The sequence below is a fragment of the Eulemur rufifrons genome, chromosome 6 (assembly GCF_041146395.1).
Source record: "Eulemur rufifrons isolate Redbay chromosome 6, OSU_ERuf_1, whole genome shotgun sequence".
NCBI lineage: Eukaryota > Metazoa > Chordata > Mammalia > Primates > Lemuridae > Eulemur > Eulemur rufifrons.
This window is the reverse complement of record NC_090988.1, coordinates 78,772,843-78,794,701: the sequence shown is the minus strand read 5'-3', so window position 1 is coordinate 78,794,701 and position 21,859 is coordinate 78,772,843. Positions and strand designations below refer to the sequence as shown.

The 21,859-nt window shown below is 34.4% G+C and overlaps 1 protein-coding gene across 1 annotated transcript in view; it reads left to right on the top strand.

The window, feature by feature from the left end:
• The window catches only part of CSTF3 (cleavage stimulation factor subunit 3), a 66,321-nt gene that overhangs the window by 36,678 nt on the left and 7,784 nt on the right, over window positions 1-21,859 (top strand). The window contains exons 5-16 of the mRNA XM_069471251.1: window positions 9,624-9,656; window positions 10,379-10,476; window positions 12,076-12,142; window positions 12,258-12,292; window positions 12,375-12,501; window positions 14,278-14,355; window positions 15,124-15,286; window positions 17,232-17,341; window positions 17,763-17,879; window positions 18,508-18,582; window positions 19,963-20,106; window positions 20,479-20,581. Coding sequence (XP_069327352.1) covers window positions 9,624-9,656; window positions 10,379-10,476; window positions 12,076-12,142; window positions 12,258-12,292; window positions 12,375-12,501; window positions 14,278-14,355; window positions 15,124-15,286; window positions 17,232-17,341; window positions 17,763-17,879; window positions 18,508-18,582; window positions 19,963-20,106; window positions 20,479-20,581 — 1,150 coding nt within the window. The remainder of the gene's footprint in view (window positions 1-9,623; window positions 9,657-10,378; window positions 10,477-12,075; window positions 12,143-12,257; window positions 12,293-12,374; window positions 12,502-14,277; window positions 14,356-15,123; window positions 15,287-17,231; window positions 17,342-17,762; window positions 17,880-18,507; window positions 18,583-19,962; window positions 20,107-20,478; window positions 20,582-21,859) is intronic.

The following is a 21,859-nucleotide window of genomic DNA, read 5'->3' as shown; positions in this document are numbered from 1 at the left end:
TGAGGGAAGCAAATCTAAAACACATCTGCTTGAGTACCACTCTGGCTATGCAGCATGGAATTAATGGAGTTTTTTAGATTAGTGGCTTATAAACTCAGTTCTCTTACCTCCTTGACAGCTCTAGGATCTCAAACCATTGCACACATTTCTCATTCTCAACCTTAATTTATCTTTTAGAAAGAAGATTTGTGTCATACAGATCTTTTGAGGGGTGATGTGGGAGATGACTTAGTGAGGAGTAGCAAAAAGTTGAGCCACAAAGGTTAACTAGTGATTTTTGAAACTTCAGGCCAAATTACTCACTTTTCTCAAAAGGTAAATTTGCTGCTGTATTTTTCTGACTCAAAAATTGCAGATTAATTATTCTTTGAAAGGTAATGTTTTGTATGGTGTTGACAAATTATTTACAAAGAGTTTAGGTGTTTATTAAATAAACAGTCTGAGTCTATATATGTTAAGTGATGGTTATTGACAGATGCACCATAAATTGGAACAAAATCAAATTTAAGCCAAAGTTTTACCTTTAACAGTCTTGATTGAAATCTGTATTGCCTGATTTACCCAGCAGTTACTTAACTTTTTAGCCTTGTAGGCCTAGCTGAGAATTTGAGAGCATTTAAAAACAGCTTTATATTCAGAGAAAAATGCCAATGAATTACTGTAAGGAGGAATTTACCTTCCAAAATCAGGTATGATTTTCTTTTTCTTAAAAAAATCCCCAACTCTCTTTACTGTTATGCAATTCTTATAGAAATAAAATATGTTACAAAAATGTAACTGAGACAATTATCATCTCAGCCATCCCAGTAATAACATTTTTGGCCAACAGTTTTGTGTGCATTCTTCCTACTCATTATATATTTTTAAAATTTCACTTTTTAAATAATGTACTGTGGATATATTTCCATTCAGTATTATAAATATACATCATTGCTTTTAAAATCTTATGTGTGTGTGTGCATATATATATATATATGTATATATATCCATTCCATTCTATTGCTTAGACAAAGCATAATTTGCAAAATTTGTTTAATCATTCTGACTTGGTCATTTAGGTTCCCAAATTTTCTATATTTATAAGTACTCTTCCAGTGAACATCCTCATACATTTATCATGCTTGAGAGAGAATAGTATAGTGGTTAAGAGAGCTCAGTTGTGTGATTGATCTTGGGGAAGTTACTAAACCTCCCTGTGCCTGTTTTCTCATCTTTAAGTGGAAAATAATAATTGTACTTTTCCTGGGTGCTGTTCTAAGGATTAAATGAGCTAATACATATAAAATCTTAGAGTAGTGATTACATACATTAAGTATTTAATAAATGCTACTAGTAATAGTATTTTGTCATTAATTTCATATTCTAAGAAGTTGACTGCTTCAACTTTTAAATGCGTAATAAATAAGCAGTGACTTTCTTATTGCCAGATCCACCGATCTTTTCTATACCCTCCTTCCTTTTGACCTGTGGCTTAGTCCACCAGGTCCCTTTTTCTTAAAATATTCTCCTTTGACTTCTTAGATGTGATTTTATCCTGTTTCTCTTCTTATGTCAAGTACTCTTTGGGGTTTTCTTTTCTCTGCCTGGGAATGTGTATTTTTGGGAAATGAGTCTTTGCTTGTCTGTATATTCTCCACTTCAGAGACTATACTTAATGCCTTGGGTTATATGCTCTCGGTACATATAAAAATTTTTTTACAAATGGCTCAAATATGCATCTTTGATCCTGCTGTCTTATTAATGAAACCAGTCCCTTATGTGCTAACTTTAGATAGTTTCTACCTGAGTTATGTTGTCTCATAATAAACCTAATGAAAAGTAAACTTGACTGTACAGTAACTTTCATAACATTTTCATTTTTGTTCCCATGAAAAACTAGCTTTTTCCTTCTACATTACTAGTTTTCTCTCCCTGTTCTTCCCCCAAGCCAAGGACAATATTACACCACTTAAGGATGATAGACAACAGTATTGTAACTATTCATGTAGTTAGTACCTGCTTGCCTCACCCCACAGCACTGTATTCTCCCCCGCCTGTACTGCCCAACCTACCGATGAGCATCTTTTCTTTATTTTTGTCATACACAGTGACATCCACTGAAGTTTTTTGGGTATCAGATTTAACTCTGCCTCACTTTTTATACCCTCTGTAATGACCCTCACCAAAATACGCTAACCTATTTTTCCAATGCATATTCTTTTTTTCTTGTGTGGATGTCTTCACTATTCCACAGAAACTTCCGAAACTCAAGTTATTTCATTGACGGGCACGAACCCCCTTTTCTTGTTAATGGCCTGGATTCCATCTGCTCACTGAAGCTTTCCTTTGTAATACTACTTTGCATGGAATTCCTTTTCCTCTGAATTTTATAGGACATGGACCATATGCAAAATCTTTAAATTGAAACTCTTATATTGTTTTCAACCTTAGTTTTATGTTTCCAACTAGATTATAAACTTTTATAACTAGATTATAAATTCAGGTCCGCATCCCCATATCAACTTTGTAAATCCTAAGGACACATGACAAATACTTTTTAGTTGGCTTGGGAAAGTGGACTATAAATTAATATCTAATGGTTAGTACAAAGAATCAAAATGGAAGTAAATATAGACATGAAGATAATCATTTTTGTTTAGCATATTTTAATTTCAACCATAATGACCTCACAGTGGTCTATAATTTCCACTTATTTTTAACAAATAGTTCTGATGTATTTCAGGGACTGCAGAACTGAAAATTTATGGAACATCAGCAGTTTTTGGCATCCTGTTAAATCTAAATTGGTGTATGTTGTAGGTATACATTTATATTTAATAGAAAAATTATAAATTGCAGAAATACAATTGTAGGAAAAATTAGGAAGTACAGATAAGCAAAAACTACAAATTATCTATTTTCTCTAGGTAATTGCTTTTTAGGTAGACTCCAGCCCTGAAATATAACTAGAATAAAACTCCATGAGTTATAAGACTTAGCTTAATCCCTAGTGTTAGAAAAGGGCTTGCCACATAGTAGGCATGTAATTATTTGTTGAATAAAAATGTATTTACTTGCAGATACTACTTTCCTGATATCTTTACCTTAAAATTGGGAGTGAGTGGTGGAAAGGAGAATATTCTGTAACCACTCCAGCAACTTAAAAACCTGTTTGTAGATCTTAAAATATCATTCTTCAGTATTTCCCAAATTCCTGAAAATTATTTGCATTCTGTAATCTTCTAAGACATATTTCAGAGTATAGGGATTAGAGAGGAGAGCAGCTGAAATGAGCAGTGAAAAAGCGAACCAACAGAAGATGAGTTTATATTTAGGATTCCATTTGCTTTCAGGTTTCAGGATTGGGGCTAAGCTTTTTGGATAATTAAGACAAGCAGAATCTGACAGCTTCTGCATCTCAATTTAAATTGATTGTCTTAAATTCCACAAAAGTGCATATGCTATACTTTAGAAAAGATGCAGGAAACAAATTAGGAATGTGAGTCTGCAATTCATTCGCTCATTACATTTATTGTAAACAATTGGCCTATGATCCCAGCCCTGCCTCTGCTATGTGCCCAGTATTGCCTAAAAACAGAAGCACTGATTTGTTCCAAATGGTTGTGTGAAAACCTAAACAAAGTATATAGAGACTTAGGTTTTCCTTTAGGTAGTCAAATATATTTTTAAAGTTACTTATTAATGATTCTTATAATTGACAATTTAAAAAACAATGTACTCTTAAAAATTCTGATTTTATCGGATATTCCCCAAGGGATAAGGAAAAAAATTGAATTGAATGTCAAAATGCTATTGACATAGAGTTTTATTTATCTGGTGAGAAAAATGTTAATTTTATAGGTATTTACATCAACATTTCATTAAATAATGAAACATGAAAAATTTTCCTAACATTAGTTAGGAAAAACTTATTTTTGAACAACTAAATATTGTGGTTCTTTAGATCTCCATATAAAATGTTCCAGGTAAAGGGCATGGCTAATTTAAACTGTTAAAATGGATGCTACCACAGTTAATCAAAGGTTTATTAGACATTTTTTCTTCTGATAAAATTTATACTTTACAAAATTAAATAATCTGTAATCATTAGTTCCAATAATTGCTCTGAGGATAGTTTTAGTTCCAAAAGACAATTGATGGTATATTAATGATTGGGAAATAATTGTGGAAGTTAACAAAGGAATGGAAGTATGAAGTGTTCAAAAGTATCATGAAGAGATGTGTGTTTACTCAGTATGTTATACTTGTTTTACTCTCCCCAAAATAACCAGTATTTGAATTTAATGAAACTTAAGGTTTAATTAATCTTGATATTATTCCAGTTATCTTACCCTTCTATAAAATAAAAATAATTATTAGGAAGTTGGAAAATTTAAAAATATTATTGTTTCTCCTCTACAGCAACTTTTCATATCTTGGTAAAATTCAGATAATTCATTTAAAACGTAAAGATGTAATTGTATGACAAATTTTTATGGTAAACAGGTATACCAAAAGTGTTTGTGTTTTGGTATATTTCCAACAGCTTTAAAAAATCAATTATTTTATATTTAATGGGTATTAAGTAAATATATGGTAATTTTATAGATCAGTGCTTCCAAAGTGTGGAACCTCTTTGCATTAGAATAATTTGGGATTCCTTTGAAAGAATGGAAATCCATACCTTTAATAATCACCCCCGATTAAAGTTTAAGAACTAATGATTCAGGAAACTAAAGATAATTTTCTTAATAGTCTCTGTCATTAAAAATTACATAACATTATTTATAATAGATAAACTATAAGTCTTAGTTTTGCAAAATTATTTGTATGCATATAATGGGATTTAAATGTAGGCAATTTTTGTTGATTAATGATAGAAGAAGCTGAGAATCAATCCCAGATGTCAAAACAAAAGCTTTTAAAAAAATTCAAAGTATCAAGAATTTTTCTTTTTTCTTTTTTTTTTTTTTTTTTTTGAGACAGAGTCTCACTCTGTTGCCCAGGCTAGAGTGAGTGCCGTGGCGTCAGCCTAGCTCACAGCAACCTCAAACTCCTGAGCTCAGGCGATCCTCCTGTCTCAGCCTCCCGAGTAGCTGGGACTACAGGCATGCACCACCATGCCCGGCTAATTTTTTCTATATATATTTTTTAGCTGTCCATATAATGTCTTTCTATTTTTAGTAGAGATGGGGTCTCGCTCTTGCTCAGGCTGGTCTCGAACTCCTGAGCTCAAACGATCTGCCCACCTCGGCCTCCCAGAGTGCTAGGATTACAGGCGTGAGCCACCGCGCCCGGCCCAAGAATTTTTCTTTATTTTTAAAATTTAAACCAAGCTTTGATTATCAGGTAGCATGGATTCCTTTGCAAATGCACACGACTATGCTAAATATATTTAAGAATATTTAACTTATAGATAAGATGTTTTCATAGAAATATTAGTAAATAATGCTTAGGATAATAATCTTTTAAAGAAGAAAAATGGACTGGTGGTAGGATGGCTGAAGACAGGGTGTTGGTACATTAGTCTCGCCAATAATGGAATTTGAGTATGACCTGCACCATAACCTTTGCTCTTCTACCAAGTGGGCCCAATTATAGTAACAACATTGCTCTTTCTGGCTACTTCATTTACATTAGCTCTATTTAGAGAAGATGTAATGAAAAGTTTATACTCCTTTGGTTCATATCTTTGTTAATTGTATGATTTGTGAGCACCCGGAATGTCTAGATGCTGTATAGTTTTTTTTTTTTTTTTAATTTTTGTAACAACCCTTTGAAGTAGATATTATCATTCCTATTTTATAGGTGGGAAAGCTGATGCTAGAATAGATTAAGTAATTGATGCAATGTGATCAAATAATTTTCATTTTATCACACTGCACATTTAATCTCCATATAACATTTTTTAAAGTATTTTTTTCAATGAATGATCTTTAGAAAATAATGAGATTATAGCTGCTGTGGTAATGCCACCAGTGCGAGCTCTGTAGAAGGGCTCTCAAATAATATTTATTGGTTGAATGAATGAATGACAAATCAGTGGCCATGCATTAAAGGTCAGTGAGTCTTTCTGTATTAGTCAAAAAGTATCTTTTGCTGTGTATATTTATTGGACTGATACAACTGAAGAAATAATTGATAAATTTAAGATACAGGACCAATTTGTGTAGGGGATAAAATTAAAAATTTTTTGGTTTATATTTCATACACATAATAGACCTAATTTTTACTGAAATGCATAAATGAGATCATATACTTGTAGTACAGTCTCTTTTTTCTTGCCTCTATTTTTCCCTCTACGCATATCACCCCACCAACCATAACCATGTTTAACAACCTTCTGGGTATCCCATACGTTTCTCTATGCTCATAAGATCATATATAAACATGCACATAGGATTTATTTTTAGTCATTGTTTTATAAGGATGGATTATATTATATGCATTTTATCATTTTTTCATTCACTAACATCTTGTAGAAATCCCTCCCAATTACCTGTTATTGCTTTAATTCATTTTATATTCATATATAATAATAGTCCATGATGTAGATACACCATAAATTATTAAACCATTTCCCTATTGGTGGGCATTTATTTCATTAACTATTTTTGCTACTACAAAGTTTGCAGTAAATAACCTTGCACAAATACCTTTATATCTTGGTGTTTTTATCTTTATGGAATAGATCCCAGAAGTGGAATTGCTGAGTCAAAAGATACTTGTTTTTTATTAGACTAACTCTTACCAGGCTTTCCATAAAGGCTATAATAATTCATATTTCCTCCAGCAATGTATGAAATCCCTTTTCCTTACATCGCTTCACTAGTGTTAATGCCCTTTTTAAGTTTTTACCATTCTGATGGGTATAAAGTGATAACTATTATTTTATTAATAATTTGAACCTGGGAGTTTGAGGTTGCTGTAAGCTAGGCTGATGCCACAGCACTCTAGCCCGGGCAACAGAGCAAGACTCTGTCTCAAAAAAAAAAATTATAATAATAATTTATCTTTCCCACATTTGAAGTTTGTACATATTGCCATATGGTTTTTAACTATTTGTATTTTCTCTTCTGGACTATTTGTATTCTTTGTCAATTTTCCCAGTGGGTAGTTTTGGTTTTTCTGACCAAGTATAAGAACTGTATATAATCTCATCTGCATCTGGGAAGCTGGTGACTTGAACTCATCCTACTTCACTTCCACTCTCAAACTCAGCCTATTTTCCTCTACTGAGCCAAGCAGCTGGATGCAAGGAGGCCTCAGGTTCTATGGGAGTCTCACTGAAGAGCGCTGGTAGAGAGCCTAGGGCAAGGACTAAGAGGCTGACGTTACAAATACCTGGAACATTTCAACTGCCTTTCTACTCCAGAGGAATGTTAGCATCAGCCTGGCCTCTTGGAAACCAAAAAGGAACAGAACAGGCAGGTTGAGTCCTCCCTACTCTTGAGCAGAGATTTCTTTCTGGTTCCTTGGCAGAGGACTAGCAGCAGCCTGTTTGCTGCCTACACCTGCTACACAGCTGTCATGGTAGAGGAAAAGGTCAATTTGTAGGACTGCCAACACAGCTTCAGTGAATAAACAGAAAAAATAACAGCATATCTTTTCTGCAATCAGAAAAGAATATGAACTAAAACTGTCAGGACAGGCCCCCAACAAAATAGAGCAGCTGGAGGAGAGAGACAACAACTGGAACAAAATAATAATATGAACACAATATTCAAAGTGCAGTATTAAACTCTGGTGCCAAAAACCATTATTTATGAACCAAATACAGCAGTAGGTTAAATGGAAGAGAATGGTCACTTGAAACCTTAAGTGAATATCCTGGAGAATCTGGTGGACAAATTATTTTAAAACTTCAAAGGGTAAAGATAACAGATTTCAAGGACAGAACCAGAAGGAGTTCTAGAAGGAGAAAAAGGAACAGATGGAAGAGAGACTATTTTAAAAAGAAAAGTCTTGATCTATGAAAGGCCTGAATCTATAGGTTCAAAGGACATGCTGAATTCCAAGCAGAATTTGTGGTGATAATAATAAATGACAGTTATTGAGTGCTGACTCTGCTAGGCAATGTTTTAAAGGCTTCACATTTATCCACTGAGTTCTCAGAATAGCCCTAACAAAATAGGTACTATTATCCCCCTTACTCAGATGAGGAGAAAAGAGATTAAGTGGATAGCCAGAATATGAACCTGCAAGGTTCAGAGCCCTGAGTAAACTGCCTCAGTGCAAAGACCTATGTTTAGGCATATGCTGAAATTTTATGAACTCTGAAGATGAAGATGAAAATTTACAAGTCCAGAATGAAAAAGTTATCAGCAAAAGAAAAAGAGACTGTCATCAGCATTCTCATTGGCAGCTGCGTAAGCCAGAAAACTGGGAAAACTTCTCTGTACTGTACTAGAAAGAAAAGGATCACAAGCCAAAACTTCTCTAACCAACCAAGATATTTACTTACCTATCCGGGTGAAGCAAAGATTTGCTGATTAACACAATTGAGTAGCTAATCCCACCTACCATCCAATGAAAATATTCAAAAGAAAATCTAGTAATACTGAAACTTAGTCTTGGCACATGCTATTCTTCCTGCCTAGAATAACTCCTCTCTTTCTTTACCAGACACCTCATCCTTAAGATCATGACTTTTTCTAGGAAATCTTTGGCAACTCCCCAAGTCTACATTTTTTGGCTTTTACTAAATGCTCCTGTAGCACCCTGGACTCCCCCCATGTTAGCCCTTACCATAATCTCTTATAATGACCTTCCATTTCCTTGTCCTACTTTCCCCATAAAATTGTATTCTCTAGGTAGGCAGGGACGAACTTGTCTTGTTTGCTGTGGTAGGCCCAGTGCCTAGCACAGTACCTGCAGAAAAATAGGTAGATGACGTGACTAAATATTTATGTGTAGTCAAAATTTGCAAATCTTTTTTACTGCTCAGACTGTTTAGTAGCTGTCGGAGAAAGTAAAGCTTTAGGTTTGTCTGCAGTAGATACATAAAATCCTATTTGGGTAGATCTATCAGGTATATATTTCTGTATTTGTCTTGTGACTACTTTATAAAATTTTAAATTCACAAAATTTCATTGTAACTGAGTCCATGAAATCTATCCATATAGATTAGATTTACACGGGCATATTTACAGCGCATATTATGTGTTTTGATTCAAACATCTATTATTTGTGGGGTTTTATTGGAGAGAGGGTCTTCCTTTTCACCCAGGATAGAGTGCAGTGGTGCCATCATAGCTCACTGTGGCCTTGAACTCCTGGGCTCAATTAATCCTCCTGCCTCAGCCTCTTGAGTAGCTAGGACTACAGGTACATGCCACCACACCTGGCTAATTTTTCTATTTTGTAGAGATGGAGTGTTGCTATGTTGTCCAGGGTGGTCTCAAACTCTTGGCCTCAAGTGATTATCCCACCTTGGCCTCCCAAAGTGCTGGGATTACCGGTGTGAGCCACCACATCTGGCCTATTTGTTATTTTTGAAGAGCAAAATTAACAGGAAAATATAGGGATGAATTTGCAGAGTTGGTTAAAAATTGGTCCAAAAATTGCTCAAAAATGCAGAAATATTGTTTTGATACTTTAAAAAGAATGAAGTAAATCCCATATTTTTCTCTGTTTCTCTTCAGATTAAAGCTAAAAATTATGACAAGGTTGAAAAGGTGAGTCCTCTTAAAAATATTTTGAATCTTATGTTGAAGTTTAACTTAAGACTTAATACATATAAGGCAAATATGGTAAAATGTTAACAATTGTTAACATTTGCAGAGTCAACAACTGTTGACTCTAGGTAGTGATTATTTAAGTGTTCATTGTACTTATTCAACTTTTTTATATGTTTATAAATGTTCACCATAAAAATTTTGGTTAAGGAAAAGAAAACAATTATACTCTACTGACCAAAATCATGAGAAGGATTTTAATTGTCTAAACTGAAAACAAGAGGAAATTGTTATTTGCCTTTTATTAATAAGATAAATTGATGAAGGGAGCTGAGTTTTGCTTTTTATTTTTATTTATTTTTATTTCAAAATATTAAGGGGATACAAATGTTTTTGGTACATGAATAGCTTTTATAATGATTAAGTCAGGGCTATTAGTGTGCCCATCACCTAAATAATATAAATAATGTTCATTGTACCTGTTAGGTAAGTTTTTACCCCTCCCTTCCTTCCCCTCCCCCATCCCCCTTCTTAATTTCCAATGGCTTTTAATTCTCTTTGTGCCTATGTGTGCCCATTGATGAGTTCCAAACACATGTGGTTGTTTTTCCATTCCTGAGACACTTCACTTAGGTGAATTTGTTTTCTTAATGTTGCATTTCATCTGTGTACATGCCAAATTTATTTAGCTGTATTCTGATAATATATTCTTATATTTAAAGCTATTTCAGAGATGCCTTATGAAGGTTTTGCACATTGATTTATGGAAGTGTTATCTTTCTTATGTCCGAGAAACCAAGGGTAAACTACCAAGTTACAAGTAAGTGAAATCAAGATCTTACTAATGCCAGTCATCGCCAGGTACACAGTGAATCCCACATAAACTCACATCTCTTAGTTCCAGATGGGAAGAGATGTAAAGATTTGAAAAGTCAGGATTCCCCAAGAAGTCAGTAACCTTAGGAAAAGTGCTTCAAAGATAGCCAGTGGCATTAGTCTTACTTTGAAGAATGGAATCACTCAAGCCCTTCTATATTGAAACACTGTATATTCGCAACACCAAACCACCACTTTATTGACAGGCTTGCTGTCAAACTTTTTAAAAAAGCATCTTTATACTTTTTTTTTTTTTTGAGACAGGGTCTCGCTCTGTCACCTGGGCTAGAGTGCAGTGGCATCATCATAGCTCACTGCAACCTCGAGTTCCTTGGCTCAAGTGATCCTCCTGCCTCAGCTTCCTGAGTAGCTGTGACTATAGGTGTACACCACTATGCCTGACTAATTTTTCTAATTTTTCTTGTAGAGACGGGGTCTTGCTCTTGCTCAGGCTGGTCTCAAATGCCTGGCCTCAAGCAATCCTCCCACCTCGGCCTCCCTAAGTGCTAGGATTACAGGCATGAGCCACCACGCCCAGCCAGCATCTTTATACTTTTACTGGCACCACTCTTGGCAGGTTGCAATGCAATGTGGTACTTAAGTGATCCAAGGGATCTTTGACTATTCTATTGTATAGTTAACCTCCCCACTCTTCCTCATACCCACCTATCCATCTTTGCTGAATCTAAATAATGGACCTTTTCTGATGCTGTTTTTGCTCATAACAGGCAGGTTATTTCTATGACTAGAATTCTATCTTTTTTTTTTTTTTTTTTTTTTGAGACAGAATCTCGCTCTATTGCCTGAGCTAGAGTGAGTGCCATGGTGTCAGCCTAGCTCACAGCAACCTCAAACTCCTGGGCTTAAGCGATCCTACTGCCTCAGCCTCCCGAGTAGCTGGGACTACAGGCATGTGCCACCATGCCCGGCTAATTTTTCTATATATATATTTTTAGCTGTCCATATAATTTCTTTCTATTTTTAGTAGAGATGAGGTCTCGCTCTTGCTCAGGCTGGTCTCGAACTCCTAACCTCAAGCGATCCTCCTGCCTTGGCCTCCCAGAGTGCTAGGATTACAGGCATGAGCCACCGCGCCCGGCCTAGAATTCTATCTTTATTATCTTTTCCTTAATATACATTATTGTCTTATGTTAAAAAGGAAATTCTTTCTCCCTAAATTTTATTTTAGAGCTAACATCTTCAGATATAACTTATGTCCTTAATGGGAGAACTACATGTTTCCACATTTGAATTAGCTACATATAAAATTAGGCAACTTAAAGGATATAAAGATATGTAAGACATGGGCTTTATCTTTGATAAACTCACAAGCAATAGATAAAGGAAACAAAGTACATAAATTAATGACACTGACAAGCTAAACATAAAAGAACTACTTTATATACTTACAAAGATGTCTTTAATTTTTATTTATAGAAAAGGTTCAGATGCTGTTCTGATCATGTGATCAGAAGTTATATTTTAGTTGCTGACTTTAATAACAAAAATTTTTTAACAACCATGTCTTTCACATTTATTTCAGAGAAAAAATGGCTCAAGCATATGACTTTGCACTGGATAAAATTGGAATGGAAATTATGTCCTATCAGGTAGAGTTAATTTTTTTTTTCTCTGCTCCATGTGATCTGTAGGAAAAAAATTGTAATATATGTACTTGTATTTGAAATATCAAGAAAGATATTAACCTTTTATTTCCTTTCTTAGATTTGGGTGGATTACATCAATTTCTTAAAAGGCGTGTAAGTATTTTTACAGTTTTCACGTAAACTGTTAATTTAGGTATAATATAATTAATTGATGGCATTTCTTATCCAATCTCAGAGAAGCTGTTGGATCTTACGCAGAAAATCAGAGAATAACAGCTGTCCGAAGAGTTTATCAACGAGGTTGCGTTAATCCAATGATCAACATTGAACAACTCTGGAGAGACTATAACAAGTATGAAGAGGTAAATCAGGCCAGAGTTGTTTATTATACACCAGACCATTTTAATTTTTATGCATTATGGATTTGTGGATTCTAGGCTTTCTAGTGTCAGGTACCTGGATATCAAGTGTTACGGATTGTTTATTTTTGTATTGATTGCAATAAAAGAGCTACTCCTATTTTACAAGTTTTTGAAAGTCTCCATATTAGTGTTATTTATGAGAGAATACTCTGGAAGAACAATAATTCTTATAAAACTTTTTATTTGATGCTATGTCATATCCACACATTCATGCACACATATTGCCATTGACCTCCTATAAAATAGTACCACCTTTCTGTAATTATTTTTCAGTTGCTATGCACCTCTCTTACCTAATGACAATGATGTGATTATTGGTTTGAATTTGTGAAATATGCGGCTTTAATTCAGGATCTTTGTGTAATTGGTATATACTTTAAGTGGCTGAGCTAATCGGCCCATATGTACATAAACATACATGCCAAATAAGCTGAATCATTAAAAGAAAGTTCCTCGTGTGCACATTGTGATTTGAAGAACTATGTAGGGTAATGAAACTGTTTCTTCACAGGCATGAACAGTAGTTCTCAAACTTTATGGTCTTTGGATTTTAAAAATTATTAAAGACCACAAAGAATTTTTATTTTTTATTTTTTCACAACACATTCCAAACCTAGGAAGGGAACTTTTAATGTGGTTTTAGCTATCAATAGTTACCATATTAGAAATTAAAACTGGGATATTTTCAAGATATTTATTAATTTCCTTAAAAGCAGTAATAATAAACCCTTTACATTTTAATATAAGTAGCATTTTTTTTAAACCTACATGAGAAGAGTGGCTCTTTTTTTTAGAGACAAGGTCTTACTCTGTCACCCAGGCTGGAGTGCAGTGGGAACATCATAGCTTACTGCAGCCTTGAATTCCTGAGCTTTCAGCAATCCTCCTGCCTCAGCTTTCCAAGTACCTGGGACTATAGGCAATGCCCAGCTAATTTTTTTCATTTTTAAAGACGTGGTCTCTCTCTGTTACCCAGGCTGGTCTTGAACTCCTGGGATCAAACTATCCTCCCACCTCAGCCTCCCGAGTTGCTGGTATTAGAAGTGTGAGCCACTACTCCTGGTTAATAGTGGCATTGTTTTATATTTTTGCAGATCTTTTTAATATTTAGTGTAATAGAAGATAGCTAGATCTTCATATCTACTTCTAAAGTTAATTTTGTATGATATTTGAACATCATAAAGTCCACTTCGTATTTGTAAGAGAGGCAAATAATGTCTTACTATTATATGAAAATTGTTTCAATCTCATGGACCTGCTGAAAGAGTCTAGGGGACCAGGATCCTTGGACTACTCATCAAGAACAGCTGGCATGAGTGGTAATATTTATCTTTCCTTGCTACTTCTGGTTTTAATTTGTTTTTAAAGCTATACACACCTACTTAGAAAAGGGCTATTAAAGTCAAGCCATGGCTATTCACCCAAATGAATCTGTATATCATTCTTTTTTTAGTAGAATTTTATATGAAATAATTGACCCTTTCCAAATGATTCCATCTTTAAAAATTCCTGATATATGGAAACTTAGTGCCAGTTCATAATAGACATATAAGCAGATCCTGTTAATCTTTGAAGCATATAATGTGATTGAACCCTTATTTTATTAAACAAAAAATCTTTTAAAATAAAGAATTTAAAGTTACTTAGTAAGTGAAGAAATTAACTGTAAAAATATTATAATTAATTTTAAAATAATTTGTTTTTGTTTTTTCTTAGGGTATCAATATTCATTTAGCTAAAAAAATGATTGAAGATCGGAGTAGAGATTACATGAATGCTAGGCGTGTAGCAAAGGTATGGAATCCCATCAGAGCATTTATTTTAATGATAATATGAGTCTATTGTTTACAGCAGAGTTTTTCGTATGTGACATTACTCTCCATATTTTCAATCATTATCAATCTTAACTAACAACGGTTCATTGCAATGTCTGAGAAGATGGTACATTTGAAATGAAACATCTCTTTGCAAGGACAAAATAAATCAGGTTTGGAAGAAATTATTTTTTAAAATGTGAAAACAGGATATAGAGACAAGGTTCTACCTAGAATTGAAGTAGTTCTTATCCTTCCCTCATATCTGTTCATCTGAATACTACACTACTCTGTGATCTAATAACATAGCTCTCAGGGACAGATTTTGTATTGTGTGCATATCTTTCCATTTTTGACACTCTTAGAAGTTAGGAAAAATAGCCTATTAATACAAACTATTCACATTTAAAAAGACAGATAGTTCCTCCCAAGATGGCAATAATAATGCCACCAGATCTTTAGTCATGTTGATCTGTCAACTCCTACATCTTGGGAGTGACCTCCTAGATCATCTGTGGACAGAACAGAACAACAGGGTGTTCTGTTCACCCAGTTCCTGGGAACCTGTTCTTGAATGGGTAACAATTCTGTTATCTTTCTCTCTACTCTTAAATAGTGTAGATTATAGTAACAAAGTGCTTTGGAAAAATTAGGCATTTCAAATGAAGTATTCCTAACTGATCAACTTCATCCTGTTTATCTAAGTTGTTCCAGGCTCACCAAAGAATTCCAAATTCTTGTTGTCTAGGAATATGAGACAGTAATGAAAGGTTTAGACCGCAATGCTCCCTCAGTGCCTCCTCAGAATACTCCTCAAGAAGCTCAGCAAGTAGATATGTGGAAGAAATACATACAGTGGGAAAAGAGCAACCCTCTTCGTACAGAAGATCAGACCCTTATAACAAAAAGAGGTAACAAGATTAAGCTTCCTGGAACTCCAATTATGTGTATGTTAGGACACTTGATATTCCCATATGTTACTGAAGCTCTGTTTTTTACCTGTAATCTTTTTTTCTCTTATGTTCTTTAGATTCAGTAATTTTTATTAGCTCTATCTCCATGTTCACTGAAGCTTTGTTTTATCACATGCAGTGTGCTATTAAGCCCATCTGGTGAATTCTTCATTTCATACTTTTCAGTTCTATAAATTTCCATTTTAGGAGTTTTTTATTTTTTATAATTCCTTTTTTATAGTTTCTGTTTCTCCATTGAGATTCCATGTGTGTCCATTACTATCTTTTTTTAAAATATTCGTGAACATAATTATAACAGTGGTTATAAAGTCCTCATCTATGAATTCCAGCATCTGGGCCATCACCCATCATGGAGTTGGTTTTCTTTGATTGTTTTTTCTTTTGACTTTGGGTCATATTTTCCTGTTTTATCACATGTATAGACATTTAAATTTTTTCATTTGGACATTGTACAAATGTACAAATGATACATTGTAAAGACTCTGGATTCTGTTATCTTCCTTTGAAGAATGTTGAGTTTTATTAGGAAGTTAAATTACTCGCAGATCACTGGGACTTTGTGGCAGTTTGGTTTTATAACTAAAACAGATGTGTTTTAATTTTATCCTTAATCTCAGGGTAAATCTCTTAGTACTTAGTCTTTACTCCTAAGACAGAATGGAAAGTCCAAGGTATTAACTGAGACCACCAAGGGAGGGAGGGAGGGAGGGAGCTAGCAAAAAGATAAAAAATTAAAAACAAAACAAAACAAAAAACTCAGACCACCTAACTGGATGGGACTCAAATTCCAAACTTGGTCTCTCTTAAAATAGGCAGCTGCTGAGATATCTCTTCAACTCTTTCAGGCTTCCAGCTTTGCTTTCAGCTGGTCTCTTTATATTCTTTCCTGTGTATGTGCATTTCAGGGATCAGCTAAGGATTTGAGGACATTTATGCCCAGATTTTCAGGCTCTGGCTCTCTTCTTTTGGGAATTTCCCCCTTCAATTTCCAGATGCTCTCAGAGCACAGCTCTCCATGTTACTCCTGGCCACTAAGTCTGTAGCATTTGACTTGAGTTCTTGCTTTGTCAAAACTGCACAGACATGGGGTGCTCTTGAAGGAAAACGCCATATTAAGTATGGACCTCACCTAGTGTGGTTCCCTTTTTTTAAGGGCTCAATCTCCTATGAGTTCTGCTGCTTTTTTGGTCATTCTCCAATACCTTAAATAGTTGCTTTTTGTTTTTGTTTGTTTATAATTTTTACTTTCAGGAGGGTTAATCTGACACAAACTACTCTACCACTGCTGGACTGGAATTTGGAACTTTATTGAATTCCTCAATCTCGCTTTGCTCTTTCACCTGTAGGTCTTTGCAAATACTGTTTCCTTTGCCTACATCACTTTTGTATCTACCCCAACTTTCTTCCACTCTGCTTACTTTCTTATCTGACCAGCTTCTATCCCTTCTTCAGGTTTTGTTTTAGAAGTCAGTTCCTTAGTGAAGCCTTTCTTTAGCTCCTAAACTATGTGAAGTCTGGCTGCTGTAAGTTTCAGGAGTACGTTTTACTTTCCTCCTCATAATACTTTTTATCTTTGCTTTCTTAAAGCATATACTGCAGACTTGTTGAATATAGGAATTCTTACTCACTCGTGTACTCATAATGCCTTTCACATTCCCTAGCATATACTTGGTACTCAATAAATATTAATTTAATAAATGGTGGATAGATGGGGCTTGGGTGAATGATGGTGCCAGAAATCACTAAAGCTTTTTATTTCTAATTGTTATTCGTTTTTGAAGACCCTATCTTAGCCTAATAATTTAGTTATGATGCTTGTATTGATGGGTTTTACAAATAACATTTATTTTAATTGAATGTTTTTGTGAATGTCTTTCCTTAGTTATGTTTGCTTACGAACAGTGCCTGCTTGTGCTGGGCCATCACCCTGATATTTGGTATGAAGCTGCCCAGTATCTTGAGCAGTCAAGTAAACTGCTTGCAGAGAAGGGAGTAAGTATTCCTTACCCCAACTCCTGCTTTGGTCTTTTTATGGTTTTGTTATAGCGATGATTTGCTAAAAAATATAGCATTGAATTTTGGTAATAAAGTGTTGAAAATTATAAACTTATGTCAGTATGAATCTTAGTGACACTTGTGTAATTATACTGCCTTAGAATTAAAATATAGTGGCTGTTTCTAATGTATTAAAGTAATGAATGATTTAGAGTACTTGCATGATTCTTTTATAAGTTAAAATAACCAAAGAAGTCTTTGGAATTTTTTTTAGAATCCATAAATGCATATATATTTGTGTGTGTGCATGTGTGTGTTTTCTAGAAACATATAAATAAAGTAAGATTCGATTTTATTAATTTTATTCTCTTTCAACTTTATTACGATTATTGAGGATAAGCTTTTCTTTTCCTCCTAGGATATGAATAATGCCAAATTATTTAGTGATGAAGCTGCTAATATATATGAAAGAGCCATAAGCACTTTATTAAAGAAGAATATGCTTCTTTATTTTGCATATGCGGATTATGAAGAGGTGAGTAAAAATGTTTAGAACTTTCCTGGAATTCAAGAATTATTGCAAGACTGAGTTTTTTTTTCTGGCTGCTGCTTTGCTTGGTATGTCGCTTTTGTTTTTTGCGGGTTTTTTTTTTTTTTTTTTTTTTTGAGACAGAGTCTAGCTTTGTTGCCCCAGGCTAGAGTGAGTGCCGTGGCGTCAGCCTAGCTCACAGCAACTTCAAACTCCTGGGCTCAAGCAATCCTCCTGCCTCAGCCTCCCGAGTAGCTGGGACTACAGGCATGCGCCACCATGCCCAGCTAATTTTTCTATATATATATTTTTAGTTGGGCCGCTAATTTCTATTTTTAGTAGAGACGGGGTCTCACTCTTGCTCAGGCTGGTCTTGAACTCCTGACCTCGAGCAATCCTCCCGCCTCGGCCTCCCAGAGTGCTAGGATTACAGGCGTAAGCCACCGCGCCCGGCCGGCATATTGCTTTTGATAGAGATAATGCAAAATGAACAGTTGTCCTTAGCTCATTATATTTGTGCTCAAAATAGGTGCCATTATGGGGGCAGAATGCACAGTTTCCAGATTCCTTAGAGCTCAAATCCCTGCTTGTTTACGACCATATATTTATATTCACTTATTCTCCACCACCTTAGAGTCGCATGAAGTATGAAAAGGTTCACAGTATATATAACAGACTTTTGGCAATTGAGGATATTGACCCCACCTTGGTGAGTAACTTTACAAATCTCTCTCCCACCTTTTCAGTCTGATTAACAAAAAATAATTTAAATTTATATACAGCAAAATTCACTATTTTTCTTGTATGGTTCTATGAATCTTGAAAAACAACATCAAGTTGTGGGACCACCATCACAGTTTAAGATACAAAATACTTCCATCAGCCCCCAAAAATTCCCTCATGTGACCCCTTTGTAGGTAACTCTTTCCTCTCCCCTAATCGCTGACAATTACTTATCTGCTCTCTGATGGACTTTTTTCTTTTTAATGCAGCTACATGAAATAGCTACAAAGGGATTTTAACACTTCCTGTGAGCATGGTTTGAAGCCTCTTTATATCACATAATTGTTGCTTAATAAATACTTCTTTTTAAATGAGGCAGGGAAAATCAATATCCTGGGAAGGGGTTGGGCAGAAACTCACTTTATCCTAAATCCTGTTCTGTAGAAGTACTTTTCAAAGTCTTAAGTTTCTGCAAATGTGCAGTGGAACTCTCACAGTGGGAGGCGAAGGGGACAGGCCTATGAATGGGCTCTAGACTCTCCTCTGCCTCAAGTCAATTACAGCTACACTGCTTTTTGTTTGTTTGTTTATACTGGATTCTGCTGCTCTAATTGCTTATATTTATTCATCATTTTAAAATTCATTCAGCAAAAATATTGCTGGAGTTTATGCATTGTGCTAGACTCGAGCAATATAATGACAATCTAGATAAAATTCCTTTCCTTAAGGAACTCATAGTTCATTCATCCATCCATCCATCAAAACTAGGCAAACCAGGACCCTACCAATAGTCATTTTTTCATTAAAAAAATACTGTATACTCATCAGGTGGGGGACACTCTGTAGGTGTTGGGTATATAAAGTGGCTCATAGTTTATCAATAAAGTTCCATTATATGGTCTTTGGAAAATAGAGTAGTGGGCTTGTTTAAATAAACCAAGAAAATGTAAAGTTAAACATACATTGTAAAACATGCTTATATTAAATCAAACCTTAAGTTTTCTAGATCTTGTCATTCATTAATGGAGTGTTTTCTATTAGTTTCACCTTTTTCTCCCTTAAAATTTAATTTGCATATTCTAGAATTAGATACTGGTGATGATTGCACAACCTTGAGAATATGTTTAAAACCAGGGAATTGTACACTTTGAAGGGTAAATTTTTTGGTATGTTGAGTTATATCTCAATAAAAAACAAAACCAGATTAATTTGCATGCATCTCTAATACTAGAAAAAATTACCCTGTGGATTCAAATAGTATGTTATCTATAACCTTACTCTCTAATTTCTTGGGTATTCAGGATTGCTTTTATATATGGGAAACATACTGCCTAATTTGTAGAATACAAATACTTTTCTCCCATAGGTATATATCCAATATATGAAATTTGCAAGGAGAGCAGAAGGTATCAAATCTGGAAGAATGATATTTAAAAAAGCAAGAGAAGATACCAGAACCCGCCACCATGTCTATGTTACTGCAGCACTCATGGAGTATTACTGTAGTAAGGTAAATACTGAAATACAAGTGTAAAGGTAAAATAATTTTCTTCATCTGAGATATATCAATTAAAAGAAAGATCATCCTAATATCTAACTTTAATTGCTCCATTTTGTGAAGGAAATCTAGGTATATCTGTGTAAAATTATATAGAGCATCATCCAAGTCTCCAACTGCCTGTTAATTTATGCCTTATTAAACACCATATTTCTAAACCTAAACCCCCTTGAATAGTTTTTAGCTCAGCAATTTTTACTTAACATGATATTTCCATTTTACTTCTTATATACCTTGTCATATTTAGGTGTTGCAATTTTAATATTTTTTTGAGTATCTTGTCTGACATTTCATGGAAATCAGTACTTTACTCTTTACTTCTAGGACAAATCTGTTGCCTTTAAGATTTTTGAACTGGGGCTAAAGAAGTATGGAGACATTCCAGAGTATGTCCTAGCCTATATTGACTATCTTTCTCACCTCAATGGTAAGTTGATTCTAGAATCTATAATGGTTAATGTTAAACCATTTGAAATTACATTGCTGGATATTCTTCTCTTCTTGAATGTATTATAATTTTGACATCATACCAGACAGGAACTTGATAGGCATTCAAGAAATATTTGTGGCCTATCAACCATGAATTTATATTTATTGAGTAATGATAGGTGCTTTTTGACTCTTCAGAATGGTCTTTAATCATTAAAGTGCCATTAGCAGTAGGCTAAAGCTGCAGTCAGAGTTAGAAAACAAAGAGTTGTTTATATTCATTTCTGATAACTCTGAGCAAATTGTCTCTTGTTTCCTGGAGGGAAAATAGACAAAAAACCCTCCAGCTACCAAATCTCAAAGATGCCAGAGTAGTAAAATACCTTGAGGCTAGTGGGAAAGAGAGTAAAAAAAGAAACATTATGGTTTTTTAGCATCTTTATTTCCCTATTCTGTTGTAATAATAATGGCCATCCTTTATTGAGTTCATACCACATACTAGGCCCTGTACTAGGTAATTCATTCAGTCTAATTACCTACAGTCTAGGATATGCAATTTCTTGACAAAAAATGATCTGGTATAAAAGTTGGTTTAAGAAAGAAATATACAATTATGTGCCATGTAATGATTATAGAAATAAGTATAAATTAATAATTTTAATATTTCAGGAAAATATAGCATTCTACATATCTAAATAGTATAGAGAAATAAAACTTAAATATGATTTTGTATTTCAGCTTAGTGATTCTACACTCTGGGAAAAGACTTAACTTCAAAAAGTGAGATAGTAGGGCATTTGGTTGATAAAGTTTTCTTGTACAAAATCAATGTTCCTTACCAATTTTAAATTATTTTGCCTGTTTTTTAGTATAGTTACTAGGATGTATAATATTTTTATTATTTTTAAAATAAGGATGACATCTGTCAGCATTATCGTCTTCCAAAATCAGTGTCTTACGTAGTTCATTCATTCATCTATCCATCCATCCATCCGTCAAACATTTATTCATTACCTTTTGGTTACCAGGATCTGGAAGTACAAAGGGGAATAGGACTCCATTCTCATTACCAGAGCATTCTTACGGGGGAATCCAATGTGTAAATATAATTGCATCATCATCTGATGCTTCATTGTAGCATACTTCTGAGGTTAGGTGTGTAATCTTAAATTTCAGTTTTGACATCTGCAGAATGGTCATAAGAATACCTTTCATAGGATTGTTGAGAGGATAAGTGAGTTTTTGCATGTCTTTTACTTAACATTTATGGAATGCT